Raw genomic sequence first — 18169 nt, forward strand, 5'->3', positions numbered from 1 at the left:
AAGCTGCCTCACCCCCAGCTCGAGTGTAGCAGGGACGCTGGCCCGCTGGTCTGGCACCGTCGGCGGTCCCATCTCCTACACCAGCTTCACCAAGAAACTAATTCCAGCTGCCGTCCCAGCTGCTCAGCCGACCTCTTGGGCCGGGATGCCATCCCAGGACCTTTGTCCAGCAGCATCTGGGTTCGTGGTAGTCACACGTCCGCCGCATTCCTTTTAAGGACCAGGGCATCCCACGGCCGTGTCCTCCGGAAGCTGTATTCAGGCTTCCAGTTGCAGGCTGCTCAGCGGCCGAGCTGGTGTTTGATGTTCCCATTCTGCCCAAATCCCAAGGTCTTCTCATCCCATCACCAAGACCACAGTTGCCTGAGCTTATGAAAAGTTCAGCTGAAGCAAAGTCATCCAGGTGATAAAGGCAGGAGGGCAGGTGAGAGGGTGGGCATCCTCCCCCCAACAGGAGGGGAGCCTCGGTCTCCCCATCTGTGAAGTGGATCACGAGAGCGCCTGCCTCCAGGGTTGATGTCACAGAAGCTCATGCGGGCGGGCACCTGGCTCACTGTCCCTGCCGCCGTTACACGCTATTAACTGTTGTTCGACTAACCTCCCAGGGATGCGAGGCGGGGGTTCTCCCAGCAAGTGAGAAGTGGGGGGTGGGGCTCGGAGCCAGGACCACACCCGTGATCCAGGCAGCGGGGGCCGGTGCGTGGAGGGCGCCCAGCGCATGTCTGGGCCCCATGCCCGAGGAGGGAGCCTGCGGCCTGGAGCCCTTGCTTAGCTCAGATCCACAGACGCACACATGTGCGAGGAAGTCCAGCTGTGGGTAGGAGACTCCAGGAAAGCGTAAAGCTGGAAAAAGAGCCAATCCTTCTTTCTCTGCTTCAGAGAGTAGATGCCTTCTGTGTCTCTAAATGGAGTCAGCGAACGTTCCGGGCTTCTGCTTCATTCAGTCATTAACTGTGGGACAGAAGCAAGTCCAATCCCCAAAGCAGGGCCAGTTCCCCATCCTCGTCCTGCGTGGCCGTGGCGCTCTTTCCCCAAAGGGGAGAACTGATACTAACATGTCACCAAATGATGACTTCCGGGGAAAGATACTAGGTGTGGTGAACTGGGGCCCTTCATGTGACCTTACTTTTGTGAGAATGCTTTGTCTTTAAAAACAGAATTGTTTATTTAGAATTCTTGATTCCTGAATCCTTAAGGATTTGAAAAGTGAAGGTCGCTCAGTCGTGTCCGACTCTTTGCAACCCCATGGCCTATACAATCCATGGAATTCTCCAGGAGAGAATGCTGGGGTGGGTAGCTGTTCCCTTCTCCAGGGGATCTTCCCAACCCAGGGATAGAACCCAGGTCTCCCACATTCCAGACAGATTCTTTACCAGCTGAGCCGCCAGGGAAGCCCAAGAATACTGGAGTGGGTAGCCTATCCCTTCTCCAGGGGATCTTTCTGACCCAGGAATTGAACCAGGGTCTCCTACATTGCAGGCAGATTCGTTCCCAATTGAGCTATCAGGGAAGCCCTGGTATTTGAATGATAACAAAACACAGAAGGCTGTTGAATGAGCAGAGATGGTGGGGCTCCGCGGCTTTTCGGTCTTATAACTGTCCACCTCAGTTCTGAGAGGACTAGAGTTCTCGCTGTCTTCTCGTCTGAAACCCTCCCTTACTGTTGACAGGGTCACGTGTTCCTATGGACCCTTTCATTCAGTCACTCCTGGACGCTTAGGGAGCAGAACCAAGGCCAGGCCAGCACCTTGTGGAGTGGACGGCAAGGTTCTGTCTGGATCTGAAGCTTCACCGGGCGCGGTCCTTGGATGTGACCGTCACTCACCATGATCAGTGTCAGAACCGAGTGGTTCACGGGCAGCCTGCTTGCTCCCAAGGAAACAAACAAAAACCTTTACGTAAAATTTGACCCAGCCACATCCCAACCTGTGTCTTTGGAAGATTTTTGCAAACATAGCTTAGGGAGGATCTGAATCACCTTGTCATCGTTGTCAGTGTTTTAAGACCCAGGCGGCACTGGTAGTATAGGACCCACCTGCCAACGCAGGAGGTGCCAGAGACGCAGATCCAATCCCCGGGTCAAGAAGCTGCCCCGGAGGAGGGCGTGGCACCCCGCTCCAGTGCTCTTGCATGGAGAATCCCATGGACAGAGGAGCCTGTTGGGCTGCAGTCCCCGGGGTTGCAAAGAGTGGGACACGACTGAGCACGCACACACACACTCATGTGACCTGGGCTGCTGCTAAGTCGCTTCAGTCATGTCCGACTCTGTGCGACCCCACAGACGGCAGCCCACCAGGCTCCCCCGTCCCTGGGATTCTCCAGGCAAGAACACTGGAGTGGGTTGCCATTTCCTTCTCCAATGCATGAAAGTGAAGTCGCTAAGTCGTGTCCGACTCTTAGCGACCCCATGGACTGCAGTCTACCAGGCTCCTCCGTCCATGGGATTCTCCAGGCAAGAGTACTGGAGTGGGGTGCCATCGCCTTCTCTGATGACCCGGGCATCATCTCCAAATGGCGACGTGGTTGGTCCATCGGTTGTGCCATATCCTTTATTTAAAGAAAGTAAGCATATCATTTAAAAAGCTTGTTAAGAGTAACCAGTTCCAGACCCTACAGACCTGTTTCTCCACGGATGGCTTTATTCCGGGTTACAGAAGCCTCCGAGTGTTGGAGCCGTAGCGAGGTTACCCCCATCGTCCAGCCCCAGAGCTTCCTTTGTTCGAAGGAAGACGTGTCCCTGGAAGTGACAGGAAGTGTTGCCCCTCAAGACCCCTGCTAGACGCGGAGCAGTTTAGGAGGGGCTGGCTGCCCGGCAGCCTTGGGAGCCGCTGCCAGGTGGGACCCAGGCTGTGGCCGAGAGTGGAGCCAGGGACGAGCTGAGATGGGCGGGGAGGAGGGCCATCGGGGTGGCCCCTGCGGACCTCGGTGCCTGCCGGGCAGCCAGGAGCATGGGCCTCCTGCCCGTGCAGTGGGGGCGCCTGCTCGAGGGAAGGCCCAGGAGGGATGAGGCGGGAGGGGGTGCTCGCCCGTGCCCTGCAGGGCCGGGGCCCCTCAGGTCGCTCCCCTGTGTTCTGGCCTCCCGGGAACCCGCCGGCCCCACGGGGGAAGCCTACTATGTGCACGTGCCCGAGAAGATGAGGGGCAGGCGGTCTGCAATGCTCCCAGCGTGGTCCACAGGCTCAGATGGCACTGCTCCCAGCCCACTGCACCCTGGAAGGACTGACCCTTCAGTCCCCCAGCATCTCACTTGGCATCAGGCCGGCACCGAGTGACCCTCCGCTCCCCTGGCGTGAGTAGCTTGCCTGTATTACTGCCAAAAGCCTTAACTTGCTCCCACTTATTGATAGGCATTTCCTGGTAATTTGAGGCCACGTTGTATGACATACACCCCTGGGCCCAGCAGCATCATTCTGGTTCTCAAGCGGCCTTCAGCGTCCCCGGCCGCTCGCACGGGAGGGTGGCCAGCATCCTGCGTGAAGCCCTGGCTCCCGGGTGTCTCTGATGTTTCACTGGGTCTTGGGGAGGAAGTGCCCACCGGCTGCTGGGGAAGTCCTGCAGAATCTCAGATGCTCGGGATTCGAGGCTATGAGCGTGCAGGACAGAAACCCACTGGTTGTGACTGAGGTTCCACGCAGAGCTGACTTTGGGGAAGAGTTTAGTTAGCAGCACCTTTAAAACACAGTCAGGTATTTAGGAGACAGTGAGTTAACCCCAGCGGCTTGGCAGGATGCCTGTGTCCCGTCACAAACTGTCTGCGGTGGGTGCGCGTCCTGACTCACCGGCCCGACCCCTGGAGTTCAGGGTTCTTTGGGGCAACGTCACACACACGGGGAGGGACACGGCTCAGGGTCGTGCTCACCGTGGGTCCCAGAGCCCGTGGGGGCTGCTCCCGTGGGCTGCGGGGACCATTTCCACACAGCTGCCCCAAGGCCCTGCACCCTGGTCTCGGGGTGGCCTGCATCCCAGACTTGCCACATCAAATGCACCATCTGTTTCCTCGGATCGTGAGCCGGGCCAGCCTCTCGGGAAGCCAGTGAGAAGATGCAAGCGTGGATGGCGTCTGCTCCAGCTCGGGGTCGGTCATGTTGGGAACGCCCATGCGAGGAGGTGAACCAAGGCCCCAGGAAGGGAGGCCCAGCTGCTCCCGGGGTGCCTGGTGCAGCTTGCGCCCCGGGACAGTTCAGGGCTACCCCAAGGCCTCGTCGAGGGGCAGGCTCGGAGCCGCTCTGTGGAAAGTGTCGCCGGCCAAACAAAGCCGCGATCGGTTTCCTCTCTGCAAGCTGCAGTGCTGTGCGGCGGAACTGCCGGTTTATTTCCAGAGCCCGGCCGTATCCCCTGAGGCCCTCCCGCTCCTGCTGTTTGGACTCGAGGCTTCCTGAGCTTGGAAGGGTTTTGACTCCGCGCCCCCGAGGCCCAGAGCTCCGCACACAAGCCCACCCCCGAGGAAGGAGGAAGGAAACGCCCAGGACTTGAAGTGGACAGCCTCGCCCGCCTCGGGAGCCCCTCTCAGACCGGCAGGCGTGTCCTCTGTGCTCCTCCACGGCCTGTCAGTGCCCGGCGTTCTGGGGTCTGCAGCCTGGATGCGCGCGTCGCCCCGAGGTCTCCCAGGGCCGTGTGTCCGGCTCAGCGCGTCCCGGGGTCAGCCCGGCTCTCGAGCGTCCCCCGCGGAGCCCTGCAGGACAGCCCTCGGGGGATCCGGGGCTGAAGACCGGGAGCCACCGCCGCCTCCTCCTCGGTGGGGAGACTTCGGGACCATGGCCGAGAGAGGAGCGTCCCGCGGAGCCCGGGGGACCCCCCGGCGCTGGCTCCGCCTGCCACCCCTGCTGCAGCGCTGGAGGCGTCGCTGGGCGGCCTCGAGGCACCGGCAGCCTGGTGAGGCGGGACGTGGTGGCCCTGTCCACGGGCATGGGGGGGCCCTTGGTGGGCGGCGACTCTCTGAATGTTTCTTTTACAAAACTCGTGTGCCACCCTAAGCCTGTTAGGAAAGGTAGGCTAGAGACGCCGTGTCGGTGGCCTCGATTGAGGCTGGAGCGGTCTTTCTCTGTTTACTTTGCCCTCTGGTCCCAGGGCCCCAGAGTGCGGTCGGGAGCACCCTGGGGAGGACGCAGGAAGAAGGCTCAGTGGACGTGCATGGGGGTCTCGGGGCTTATGCTGGCTGCGGCAGGGGCAGGGCAGCCCTGGGCTGACTCCTCTGTCCTACCCCTTGGCTTGGAGCCCCCGCGTCCTCCAGGGTCCGGGAGCCAGAGGGTGGTGCTGACCGCGGGGGCGCTCGGGGGGAGTCTGTGCCCAGATGCCCGCGTGTCTGCAGGGCATCGGAGCGAAGGTCAGAGCCGCCCCTCGGGCCGTGTCCTCTCCCACTCCGGCAGGGCCGTCCTCACCGGGCGCTGGCAGGGAGGGTCCGGGGAGGACGTTGGGAGCCCCGGGCAGGGCTGACCCCGTGGACTCAGCCCCTCGCTGACGGCTCCTGGCCGTGGTTCTGCGCTTGGCTCCACCCGTACCCACGACTTAGGGCCTTTCGCCAGGAGTCTGCTGACTCCTGCGCTGACTCGGGGCTGGGGGCTGTCAGCGGGGCCTGTGTGTGCTGCCTGGCCCCAGGGCTATGTGTGTGCAGCAAGCCTCTCCCGTCTTCCTCCCAAGTCTGCTGTGCGCCGGGCACTCCACACGGTGGGGGGGTCCCAAGTCGCCTGACTGGACGGGCCCTGGCCTTGGGGATCTGCACCCTGGCTGCTGGGGGTGCCCAGGACCCCCCAGTCCTGGGAGGACTGAACTGCCCTGATACTTGGAGGCCTTGTGCGGGGAGGGGAGGCTGGGGGCTGAGTCTGCCCCCGACTCTAGGAGCGGGGCAGGACAGGTGGACCTGGTGCTCCGGGGACCCTCAGGGCAGTGAGGCCCCGGGGCACCTCTTTCAGAAGTGGGGGCCCAGGGTCCCGTCTGTGCAGAGCAGGGCTGGCTGTGAGCTGCGGAGGTCTGCCCCGGAGGCGGGGGAGGGGGCGGGTATGTGGCCAGAGCAGCTGCTGGGTTCCTGGTTAACGGGAGACGCCTCTGCTCTGCCCTCTGCCCGCCGGCGCTCAGATCAGGGTGGACGAGGGGCAGTTAAGGGCTCTGACACACGGCCCCCTGGCGGTGCGGTTCCATGTAGGCTCGCCTCCCGCACTGCCCACCCTTCCCGCACTGTCCACCCCTCCCCCACTGCCCACTCCTCACCACTGCCCACCCCTCCCACTGTCCACCCCTCCCCCACTGCCCACTCCTCACCACTGCCCACCCCTCACTGCCCACCCCTCACCACTTCCCACCCCTCCCCCACTGTCCACCCCTCACCACTGTCCACCCCTCCCCCCACTGCCCACCCCTCACTGCCCACCCCTCACCACTGCCCACTCCTCACCACTGCCCACCCCTCCCCCACTGTCCACCCCTCCCCCACTGCCCACTCCTCACCACTGCCCACCCCTCACTGCCCACCCCTCACCACTTCCCACCCCTCCCCCACTGTCCACCCCTCACCACTGTCCACCCCTCCCCCCACTGCCCACCCCTCACTGCCCACCCCTCACCACTGCCCACTCCTCACCACTGCCCACCCCCCCCCCACTGTCCACCCCTCCCCCACTGCCCACTCCTCACCACTGCCCACCCCTCACTGCCCACCCCTCACCACTGCCCACCCCTCCCACACTGCCCACCCCCTCACCACTGTCCACCCCTCCCCCCACTGCCCACCCCTCCCCCACTGCCCACCCCTCACTGCCCACCCTTCACCACTGCCCACCCCTCACCACTGTCCACCCCTCCCCCCACTGACCACCCCTCACCACTGCCCACCCCTCCCCCCACTGCCCACCCCTCCCCCACTGCCCACCCCTCACTGCCCACTCCTCCCCCACTGCCCACCCCTCACCACTGCCCACCCCCTCCCCCACTGCCCACCCCTCCCCCCACTGTCCACCCCTCACCACTGTCCACCCCTCACCACTGCCCACTCCTCCCCCACTGCCCACCCCTCCCCCCACTGCCCACCCCTCCCCCACTGCCCACCCCTCACTGCCCACCCCTCCCCCCACTGCCCACCCCTCACCACTGCCCACCCCCCACTGTCCACCCCTCCCCCACTGCCCACCCCTCCCCCACTGCCCACCCCTCACCACTGTCCACCCCTCACCACTGCCCACCCCTCCCCCACTGCCCACCCCTCACCACTGTCCACCCCTCACCACTGCCCACCCCTCCCCCACTGTCCACCCCTCCCCCACTGTCCACCCCTCACCACTGCCCACCCCTCCCCCCCTGTCCCCCCCTCCCCCCACTGCCCCCCCCTCACCACTGCCCACCCCTCACCACTGCCCACCCCTCCCCCACCGTCCACCCCTCCCCCCACTGCCCACCCCTCACCACTGCCCACCCCTCCCCCACTGTCCACCCCTCCCCCACTGTCCACCCCTCACCACTGCCCACCCCTCCCCCACTGTCCACCCCTCCCCCACTGTCCACCCCTCCCCCACTGCCCACCCCTCACCACTGTCCACCCCTCACCACTGCCCACCCCTCCCCCATTGTCCACCCCTCCCCCACTGTCCACCCCCCACTGTCCACCCCTCCCCCACTGCCCACCCCTCACTGCCCACCCCTCCTCCCACTGTCCACCCCTCCCCACTGTCCACCCCTCACCACTGTCCACCCCTCCCCCACTGTCCACCCCTCACCACTGTCCACCCCTCACCACTTCCCACCCCTTCCCCCACTGCCCACCCCTCCCCCCACTGCCCACCCCTCACCACTGCCCACCCCTCACCACTGCCCACCCCTCACCACTGTCCACCCCCCACTGTCCACCCCTCCCCCACTGCCCACCCCTCACTGCCCACCCCTCACCACTGCCCACCCCTCACCACTTCCCACCCCTCCCCCATTGTCCACCCCTCCCCCACTGTCCACCCCCCACTGTCCACCCCTCCCCCACTGCCCACCCCTCACTGCCCACCCCTCCTCCCACTGTCCACCCCTCACCACTGTCCACCCCTCACCACTGTCCACCCCTCCCCCACTGTCCACCCCTCACCACTGTCCACCCCTCACCACTTCCCACCCCTTCCCCCACTGCCCACCCCTCCCCCCACTGCCCACCCCTCCCCCCACTGCCCACCCCTCACCACTGTCCACCCCTCACCACTGCCCACCCCTTCCCCCACTGCCCACCCCTCCCCCCACTGCCCACCCCCCACTGTCCACCCCTCCCCCACTGCCCACCCCTCCCCCCACTGCCCACCCCCCACTGTCCACCCCTCCCCCACTGTCCACCCCTCCCCCCACTGTCCACCCCTCCCCCACTGCCCACCCCTCCCCCCACTGCCCACCCCCCACTGTCCACCCCTCCCCCCACTGCCCACCCCTCCCCCCACTGTCCACCCCTCCCCCTCACTGCCCTCCCCTCCCCCTCACTGCCCTCCCCTCCCTCACTGCCCACCCCTTTGTCACTCTCCACCCCCTCCCCACGCTGCTTAGCCTGACACCATGGGGAAAAGTGTCCTCGACCTGCAGGGACAGTGCCAAGCCCAGGTGCCCACAGCCTCCCTTTTCCTGCTCTGCCCACGGCTTTCCTCCCGCCGGTGAGCCTGCCCCGGCTCCCTCCTCACAGACCTGTCCACGCTTGTGTCTGGGTTGGGCTGTCCTCTGCGTCGGGTGGAAAGAAGCCCCTTCAGGTTGGTGGATGGTCCAAGTCAGCTTCCCGCGGCAAGTGAGGACTCAGGAGACAGTGGCTGCGAGGCGGGGTGTGCTTTGATCGCCAGAGTGGACATGAGCAGCTCGCGAAGAGGAAGTCAGGGACAGATTGCTGCGTCTGCTCTGCCCCTCCAAGGAGCCGCCACCTTTCAGAAGTAGGACACCATGGAGCGGTGGGAGGGGCATCCACTCTCGCCTCGGACATTTGGGACTGAGTCCCAACAAGCAGGGAAATCCAGGTTGTCAGGGACTGTTTTACGCAGAACCAGAACTGACTTTAAAAAGCAATGAACACATCAGGGGCTTCCCAGGCGGCACAGTGGTCAAGAGTCCGCCTGCCAGTGCAGGAGATGCGAGGGACCTGGGTTCCATCCCTGGGTCAGGAAGATCCCCTGGAGAAGGGCATGGCAATCCACTGCAGTGTTCTCGCCTGGAGAATCCCCTGGATAGAGGAGCCTGGTGGGCTACAGTCCATGGGGTCACACAGAGTTGGACACGACTGGCCATACACACACACATGTGAGGCACGTGCGTGAGCTGAGTGAGCCCGGAATTTCCCTTATGAGCTTCCCAGCAGCTGATGCAAAAAGGGGAAATGTTTGGACGCAAGGTCACATGCACAAAAAAATAAAAGATTCTTCCAGAAGGAATTCTAGAGGAACGCAGTTGACCAGCGGGTGCGCTGAAACCCTCAAGGGGGTGTCTCTGGGATGTTTCCTTTCTTTTGGAAAATCGATGCACCTGAAGTTGTTGAATACGCCACTGACTGTGGGTAAGGCCCTTTCAGACGCGGCCGAGGTTCTGGCGTTTGCCTGGGCCCTCCGCCTGTTTGGGGGAACCCTGTTATGCGGGGTCTGACCCAGGCCCAGACAGGCTCGGGGTCATCGTGCTCTGGGCACCAGGTCAGGGCCGGGGCCGCCGTGCCGTGGGTCTGGGAGGCGGGGGCTGGAAGTGGGCCGTGAGGGTGGCCCGGAGCCCGGGTTTTTTCAGGGTGGCCGCAGGCGTGGACGTGTTTCAGAATGCCTTTAGCACGTGGGTCTCGCCCACAGCGGGTTTGACGTTTGTGAACGTTGTTTTCATCCAGAAGTGGCAGACGCCACGGGATGGTCGTCCTGTTTGGCTCTTGGAGAACAGACTGGGAGCTGGTGGGAGCTCCCAAGACAGACAGGACATGTTGTGTTAATCAAAGTGCTTTTTCAGAGGACATCCTCACCTGGGGGCTCTCCCTACGGGCTGTACTCACACCTGTGGGTGAGGAGACTTCACAGTCGGGGGAAATCTGGTGATCATTAGTGTTTCTGTTATTTTGAATTTCAAGCAACTCGGTTGATGTCCCTGCTCAGGTCTCTGCACTAAACTCCCTGATTTCCCCAGAATCGAGGAGGACGTGGCGGGGGGTCAGGTGTGTGGGTCTCTGTGGGGTCACGTGTGTGTGTGTGTGTGTGTGTGTGTGTGTGGTCAGGTGTGTGGGTCTCTGTGGGGTCAGGTGTGGGTCTGTGTGGGGTCAGGTGTGTGGGTCTCTGTGGGGTCAGGTGTGTGTGTGTGTGGTCAGGTGTGTGTGTGTGTGGGGTCAGGTGTGTGTGTGTGTGTGGTCAGGTGTGTGGGTCTCTGTGGGGTCAGGTGTGTGTGTGTGGGGTCAGGTGTGTGTGTGTGTGGGGTCAGGTGTGGGTGTGTGTGTGTGGTCAGGTGTGTGGGTCTCTGTGGGGTCACGTGTGTGTGTGTGTGTGTGGTCAGGTGTGTGTGTGTGTGGGGTCAGGTGTGTGTGTGTGGGGTCAGGTGTGTGTGTGGGGGGGTCAGGTGTGTATGTGTGTGTGTGGGGTCAGGTGTGGGTGTGTGTGTGTGGTCAGGTGTGTGGGTCTCTGTGGGGTCACGTGTGTGTATGTGTGTGTGTGGGGTCAGGTGTGTGTGTGTGTGGGGTCAGGTGTGTATGTGTGTGTGTGGGGTCAGGTGTGTGTGTGTGGTCAGGTGTGTGGGTCTCTGTGGGGTCACGTGTGTGTGTGTGTGTGTGTGGGGTCAGGTGTGTGTGTGTGTGGGGTCAGGTGTGTATGTGTGTGTGTGGGGTCAGGTGTGTGTGTGTGGTCAGGTGTGTGTGTGTGTGGGGTCAGGTGTGGGTGTGTGTGTGGGGTCAGGTGTGGGTGTGTGTGGGGTCAGGTGTGTGTGTCTGTGTGGGGTCAGGTGTGTGTGTGTGTGTGTGTGTGGGGTCAGGTGTGGGTGTGTGTGTGGGGTCAGGTGTGGGTGTGTGTGGGGTCAGGTGTGTGTGTGTGGGGGGGGTCAGGTTGTGTGTGTGTGTGTGTGGGGTCAGGTGTGGGTGTGTGTGTGGGGTCAGGTGTGGGTGTGTGTGGGGTCAGGTGTGTGTGTGTGTGTGGGGTCAGGTGTGTGTGTGTGTGTGTGGGGTCAGGTGTGTGTGTGTTTGGGGTCAGGTGTGTGTGTGTGTGGGGTCAGGTGTGTGTGTGTGTTTGGGGTCAGGTATGTGTGTGGGGTCAGGTGTGTGTATGTCTGGGGTCAGGTGTGTGTGTGGGGTCAGATGTGTGGGTCTGTGTAGGAGGTCAGGTGTCTGGGTTTGTTTTGGGTGCATCTGGTGTCTGGGTCTGTGTGGGGTCCCGGCCCCCCCCAGGCTCCAGGGTCTGAGGGCTTGGCCTGGACTCCAGTGGGTCCCCGAGCCTCGCTGAGCGCCTGCCACTTGGGGTTATGGGCCCTGCCCCCCGGTCCCTGGACCGCGGGTGAGGAGCCGTCCCCCGGCCCCCGTGCGGGGCAGGGCAGGGCCGCAGAGACCGCCCTGTGCGGCGGGGCAGGCGTCCTCGAGCATCTGAGGGGTCTCCGGGGGGGCGGCCCCTTCGCCCACACGGGGCCAGAGGTGCCGGCCTTGGCTGACGTCTGGCGGGTCGAGGGGCCTTGGATGCACCTCCTCGGACAGGCACGCCCCCCACTTGCCCTGGGTGTTGTCAGCCGGGCCGGGCCAGCGTCCTCTGATTGGTGTGGCTGTGCTGACCTCAAGGCACCGGCTGAAGCGCGGAGCTGGCCCGGGCCTTGCCCCGCGGCCAGGTGGGGCTGCCGGCCCGGCCTGCGTGTGAGTCCTTGGGCGGGGTGAGGAGGCCGGCCGCCGCTGGATCACGCCGCGGTTCCAGGGTGATGTGAAAGTGAAAAGCCAGCTGGCCCCTGGCAGGCGCTTGGGAGCAAAGTCCAGCGGGAGGAGGCGGACGCAGCGGGCCCTCAGCCATGGGGGACGGCGCGGCCGCCCGGATCTCCGTGGCGGAGATGAAGAGCTACTACCTCTATTGTGAGTGGTGCTCCTGGCTGCTCTCCGTGGCCGAGGGTGAGTGCAGGCGGCGTGCTGGGCCCTGGGCCCGGCTGTGCAGAGTGGGCCTCGTGGTGACGGGGGAGGGCGTCTGGAACAGCTCGGGGACGGGGCTGTGGGTACGCGAGCCCTTCGCCCACTTGTCCCCAGATGACCCTCCCTTTGGGCAGAAGCCCAAGCCTCGCTGGTCTGAGCCCCGCCGTCAGAGTGGACGGACCCCCTCGAGGGCGCCCGGGGGGGAGGTCCACACGCAGAGCAGAGTGGAGCCCTCGGCCCCGTGGTGCCTTCGAGCCCGTGACAGCGGCAGCCTCGCGCCTCAGTGCGGTTCAGTCTTGGAGCTGTCCCGTGGCCACTCTCCAGGGGCTGGCAGTCCCCCCGGGCCAGGCGCTGACCGGGCCCCGCTGCGGGAGGCTGTGAGGGTCACGGCTCCTCTGTGAGGGACGCTCGGGGGCCGCTGCGACCCGGGCCTGGTCCGCAGTGAGGACACAGGCTGGCACTCCCGTGGCGTCGCGGGGCGGCTCTGACTCCCAGCGGGCCCCGAGCTCCGCGTGTGTGAAGCGTGGCATCCCTGCCTTGCGGGAACCTCGCCCATTTTACAGGTGGGCAGCGCCAGGTGCTGGTGGTTGGAAGCAGCCTCGCTTGTCCTGCGCGGTCCTCAGGGATTTAGCCGGGATCAGCTTCTCGGGTCAACGGGCCCCCTGGGCTCTGAGCTCAAGACGCCTGAGGCCCCAGCGCTGAGAAGCCTTGTCCCAACGCTCAGGTCCAGTCTCCAAGTGACCCGACCTCAGTGGGTCACTCTTCCCGGACGCCCCTCTGGGTGCCAGCCCCCCGCCCTCACCCCGGGGACGGCAGGGACTGCCCGTGTGGGGGGCCTGGGTCACGGCCTCTGCCCGGGTCTCACGCGGGTGCGATGCAGTCCCCACCCGCCCCTTCCAGCACTTCCTGGAGACACGCTGGTCGTGTTGGTGCTGAAGGGTGGACACTGCAGCCCTGAGCGGGTGGGCACTGCCCACGCCCCCTGAGCCCGCCGGGCACGAGGTTAACCTGGGCCGTGCAGTTTCTGTTTTGATTCTCTGGCTCCTTCCTCTTTCGTTTAACGTCCAGCTTCCCCTCCTGGCCCCCTCGGAACCGCTGTTCCCGTGACAGTGGCATCAGGGGCATCTTCTCACGTTTGGCTAAAAATACCCGACTGGTGGGTTAAAACTGAGTCAGAGCAGCCATGGGGAAGTGAGACCCAACCTCCTGGGGCCACAGGCCCCGGGTCTCAGAGGTCAGCCTCAGCCCCGAAGAGCAGGTGGCCTGGAGCTGGGGGCGGGGGCTGGGGCCACATTCCCGCCAGCTGCAGGCGTCGTTCAGAGCGCGCAGGCGCGTCCGGGCTGGCCTGGTGGGGAGCGACCGCTGTCGGGGGGGCACCCGCCGGCCCCAGCCCGCCGAGGGCCGTGGGAGGCTGCCGCTGTGAACAGCCCCTGTCTGGGGATGCTGCAGGGAGTGACGTGGCGGGGCGCTTCCCCAGGAGGCGCTGCCGTGTTTGGTGCGATCCCGAGGGGCGTGGGGGCGCCTGGCCACACGTGGCCGCTTGCCGTGGACGTGGCTGCCTCTGGCTGGACACGGGCTGCTTCTGTGCTTCACCCGCCGTGTTTGCAGGCGGACAGTGTTATAGGGGAGCAGAAAAGGTTAAGAACCTGCAGATTTGCTGTTTAAAATCCTGCGTCCCAACACACAGAAAGGCAGAAAGTGAAGCAGCGGTGAGACCGCCTGCTCACGCCGTCTCCGCCCGGGGCCCCAGGAGGGAAGAGGGTCCGCGGCCCTGGCCCAGCGTGGGCGTCTCTGCAGTTCAGGGGCAGGCAGGGGCCCCTCCGCATCCTGCCCGCCGGCCCAGGGGCACCCAAGCTGGGGGGACGGAGCAGGGCCCCCCAGGGGCTGGTGGGGGCGTGCAGGACCAGTGGGTCCGGGCGGCAGAAGGTGGGGATTGCCCTCGGGCCCGGGGCAGACCGGGAAGACCCCTGGCCCCAGGTGCCCCTGGCCTGGCCCCCAAGCAGCGTCCAGCACGTCCCCTCCATCCTCTCTCGAATCCGGACCCCGTCTCCTCCCGCTGAGACGTCACATCCAGGACCTCGCCCCCTCCTCCCCTCCCCGAGAAGAATCAGGCGTTCCTTCTGAGCCCAGAGCGGTTTGGCCCAAGCCGCTAAGTGATTTTTAGTTACAGCCGTAGTTACATTTTTAGCACAAAGGTAAGAGGTGTTCCCAGGGGGCTTCCCTGGTGGTCCAGGGGTTAAGAGTCTGTACTTTCACTGCAGGGGCCGGGGATCGACCCCTGGTCAAGCCACTAAGATCCTGCCTGCCTCACACGCAGCCAGAAAGTAAAATAAAAACAGCGGCTGGAGCCGCCCGCCTGGACCGAACCCACCCTCTCCTGCGGCGGGGAGCTGGGAGCCTTGGACTGCCCGAGACCCATGATGTGACGGGGAACAGCTTTAAGCGAGTCGAGCGCAGGCCGCCCTCCCGGGGTCTTCTCCTCACGGGTTGTCTCCTCCCCCGTGCGGGTCTGAGGGGCCCTGGGCGCCCTCCCCAGGTGCCGCCCCCTGCCCTGGTTCTCCGGAGCGCCCTGCCTGGGGGCCCGGGTGTGCGTGTCCCCACAGCTCAGTGCCTCCCACTGCGCCTATGAGCCGCCGCCCCCTCGAAACTGCGCCGGCCCGGCAGGCACACCCAGCTGGCTCAGTGTCCCCTCCACCGCCCCCCGCATCCCTTCCTCCAGGCCCATGCCCGGGGTCCCGCTGCGCTTTAAGGGAACAAGCCAGCTCGGTGGTCGCCTTTGGGTCCAGAATTCCCGAGGCCGCCGCGGGGCAGTCACCTCTGCACCACCCCGGATCCCACAACAAAAGCCCCTTTGAGCTTCCAGGTGTGTGTGTGTCGGGACCCTTTCCTCTGGGCTCCGGCGGCCCTCTGAGTCCCCACGCCTGCAGTCCAGAGGCCAAGCCCCGGGGTGTCTGGGGCCCGCGGGCGTCCTCGCTCGCCGTGTGTGGGGGACCCCGGGCCCAGCTGTGTTTGTTGTGCTCTGCGTCTGCCTCTGCACCTCCCGGAATCATTGCGCATGAGACGCCAGGATGTTGATCTTCGGGGAGGCGGCCCTCCCCACACTCTGTCCAGGTCGCAGCTTGTGCGGAACAAGCAGAGCGTTGTTCCCGAGCCGAGAGGGTGGGAGCCAGATAAACACTGTCCGGCCCCGCCCGCCCGCGAGCCAGCGATGCTATCTGTGATCCCGTGTCTGTTTTTCCAATCTGCCGGGAGAGGCTTCCTGCTTAGCTCGGGGAGGCGGGCGGGGGCGCCCGGCCGTGCCCACAGCCCAGCGGGCAGCACGTCTGCAGCCCACGGGAGGGCGAGCTGCCTCCTGCCGCCTCCCATCCGAGCAGCCAGGCGCCCCCAGCCTCACCTCTGTCCGTCTTTCCATCCCCACCACGTGAGGCTGTGGGGCACCCCCTGTGTAACTCCACGCATGCGAGAAGCACAGGCCAGGGCGGAAGTGAGGGCCGAGCAGTTCCCACGGCCATATCTGGTCCCTCGGTGGGCGAGCCTGACCGTCCCGGCTGCGGTCGGGAGGGGAGGACATCCTTGCGGAAGATGCCGGGATGCGGAACCGAGCGGTCTTCAGAGGACGGGGCGGCATGGCTCCGAGGCTGGCGGGGTCCGGGGTCCGGGCCCCGGGGGCACCGTGTCTGGATGTGTGCTGGACAGGCGGGTGACCGGACACCGGATTCAGGCTGTAGTCAGAAGGAAGGGGCGCCAGAGACGGGGAGAAGCACCTTCCCTGGGGCCGTGGGGGCTCGTCCTGGCTGGCTCTGAGCGCGGCGCGGCACAGATGCCGTGGGGGTGTGCTTCGCTCACACTTCACGGGCCCCTGCCTCCACTGCCCACGAGGCGGTCAGGCCTCCCGCGCCCTCGCACTTGACCCCGCAGGCCGAGGTCGGACGTGCCAGCCCACATCCCCTCCAGCCGTGATCCCCGCAGCGCAGGAGGCAGGTGTCTGGGGTGCGCATGCTCATCGCTGTCTAGGGGTCTGGTCTGGTGCTTCTAGCTGCAGGCGAAGCAGGCGGGGGAGGCCTGGGGCACAGAGAGGTGGCCCCAAAACAGCAGCGAGCCTGCTCCCTTCCCCGAAAGGGCCCTGGGTCCTGGATTGCGGCCCCGTGGCGGCCGTCTGCGACTCTTCCACGGACCACATACCCGTCATCTCGGGCTCCCCGTGGACTCGGGACCCGGGGGCTAAGCCTCCTTGGGTGGAGGGTGAGGGAGGGTCTGCCCTTCTGAGAATCTCTGACAGCGTTGAGGGCCTGCCGGGCATCTGTGCAGGGTGAGTGGGCGGCAGGCTGTGGTCCAGGCTCCAGACAAAACCAAAGTCATTGGAAAGGAACCAAGGGAAGGACCCCGACAGACTGCGAGCCAGGACGAGGGAGGGGCGGTGGGGGGTCCCCCGAGAGCACTGGCCTCGACCCGGGTTGTCAGTCCAGGCTCCTGACTGCGTGCATGGACTGCGGCGCCCGTGTGAGCTGAGAGCTTGCCTGGGACCCCGTGCTGCTGACTCCCCGCCTGCCTCGGGTCCCCCGAGCCGTGGTGGCACGTGGCCCAGAAGGGGGCCCAGCATAGCCGGCCCAGGGTCTCACTGCCGAGTTCCCGGCGGGAGCTCGAGGGGAAGCCTGGGGGCGGCGGGGATGTGATGGCCAGTGGGGAGGACCATCGCTCGGGCTGGCCCCTCGGGGCCTGCCATCACGCCAGGAAGCCTGCTTCTGCGGCCGTGGGTGAGCTTGGGGCTGGGAGCACGCATTCGGCTCTCAGCGGAGCGGACGGGGCAGAGCTGGGGACCTTCCCCTAATGGGGAGGACCCGGGCTTGAGGACCACAGAGCCTCAGAGGGACGGGGAGGACGCAGGAGGGGGACTCTGGGGAAAGGAGGGAACATGGAGGGGAGGGGCCTGCCGGGCAGGGCGAGGATGAGGAGTCCCGCCTGGGAGGCTTTGCAGAGCGGGGACACCTGCCGTACAGGTAGCCATGACGACGCTCCAGGGCCAGGTGGCGAGGCCTCCGCAAACAGGAGGCTGTGAGTCAGTGACGGCCCCTCCCGCTCTGTCACCAGCGGGTGCGGCTGCAGGGGGTGGCGACCTGAGGCCACTCAGGGCCCCGCACCTTCCAGGGCCTGGATCCAGCTATAAAGTCACACCTCCGGACGTTCTCGCGGGGTCCCGGGAGGGCCGTCTCGCCCGCAGGAGACTGTCCTTGGTTCATTCGTTTGTCTTGCGCCCCTGGACAGGGAGGGATTAACGCCGAGTGTCTGTGACTGTGTGCGGACCGGCAGGGCGGGAGGCGGGCTGCACCAGGGCGGCCTGAACACTGCTCAGAGCGTGGCTCGTCTACGCCGTGTGCGGAACACGCCTCGTGGCGCGGATGCTGTGTCCTCAGACAACACGTCCTGTTCACACTCAGGTCCCTGCCCGCGGTGCCTTCCAGCCAAGGGAGCTCCTGCAGGGCAGTCAGGGTGCTGGACGCCCTTCCGCTCCAGGACAGAGGTTCTGCACTGCCCCCCGCCCAGCCCCCAGGCCTGCAGTCGGCCTCCAGCTCCTCTCCCACCGTCTGGCCTTGTCCCAGCTCTCTGCAGCCTCTCCTGCCGCTGGTTCTTGCCTCTCTTGTGCTGGTGGCCTGCTGGGCAGAGCCGGAAAAAACTGCCCCCTTTGTTGATCAGAAAGATGTGAGTGATTGAAAAATCACTAGCCGCCCGCCCCCCCCCGACCTTGGAGAACCTTTGCACCTCAAACAAACTCTCCCCTGGCCCCCTGTGCCGGGTCCTGGGTGAACTCGAGGGCCTGAAGCCGCGCGTCGGGGTGTCTGGCTGCCACTCAGCTGTGCCCCAGTGTGGTGGGCGTGTCACCCCCGGCCCAGGGCCCTCCTCGAGGATCTGCAGGGCGCTAGCTACTGAACCGTCCCCAGCGACCGCGGGAAGTGTGTGCGCCCTTTGGCCCCCAGCTGGCCTGCACGCCCTCCCACTCCGCGCTCAGCGCCCTCTCGAGCGCACAGCGTCGGGCAGACATGAAAAGCAGGGACCGGACCCGTGGCCTTAGAACCATCGGCACGGTGGGAAGGAAAGCCTGGCAGGCTTCTGGGGGAGGTGGCA

At 65.2% G+C, this 18169-nt stretch overlaps 1 protein-coding gene across 20 annotated transcripts in view; it reads left to right on the plus strand.

Annotated features, from left to right (window-relative positions):
* Window positions 1-18169, plus strand: part of MCF2L (MCF.2 cell line derived transforming sequence like) — a 92613-nt gene that overhangs the window by 26611 nt on the left and 47833 nt on the right. For 2 of the 20 annotated variants that reach the window (XM_043891950.1, XM_043891952.1), the window contains exon 1: window positions 2616-4872. The exons of 11 other annotated variants lie outside the window; for them this stretch is intronic. In XM_043891950.1, coding sequence (XP_043747885.1) covers window positions 4581-4872 — 292 coding nt within the window. In that variant the 5' untranslated portion in view covers window positions 2616-4580. Of the gene's footprint in view, window positions 1-2614; window positions 4873-9352; window positions 9491-10100; window positions 10121-11883; window positions 12032-14893; window positions 14913-15864; window positions 16027-18169 lie in introns of those variants that run through there. 7 more of the 20 variants (XM_043891948.1, XM_043891956.1, XM_043891951.1 and 4 more) reach the window with 7 other exon arrangements.

This window comes from Cervus elaphus, chromosome 30 (genome assembly GCF_910594005.1).
Source record: "Cervus elaphus chromosome 30, mCerEla1.1, whole genome shotgun sequence".
Lineage (NCBI taxonomy): Eukaryota > Metazoa > Chordata > Mammalia > Artiodactyla > Cervidae > Cervus > Cervus elaphus.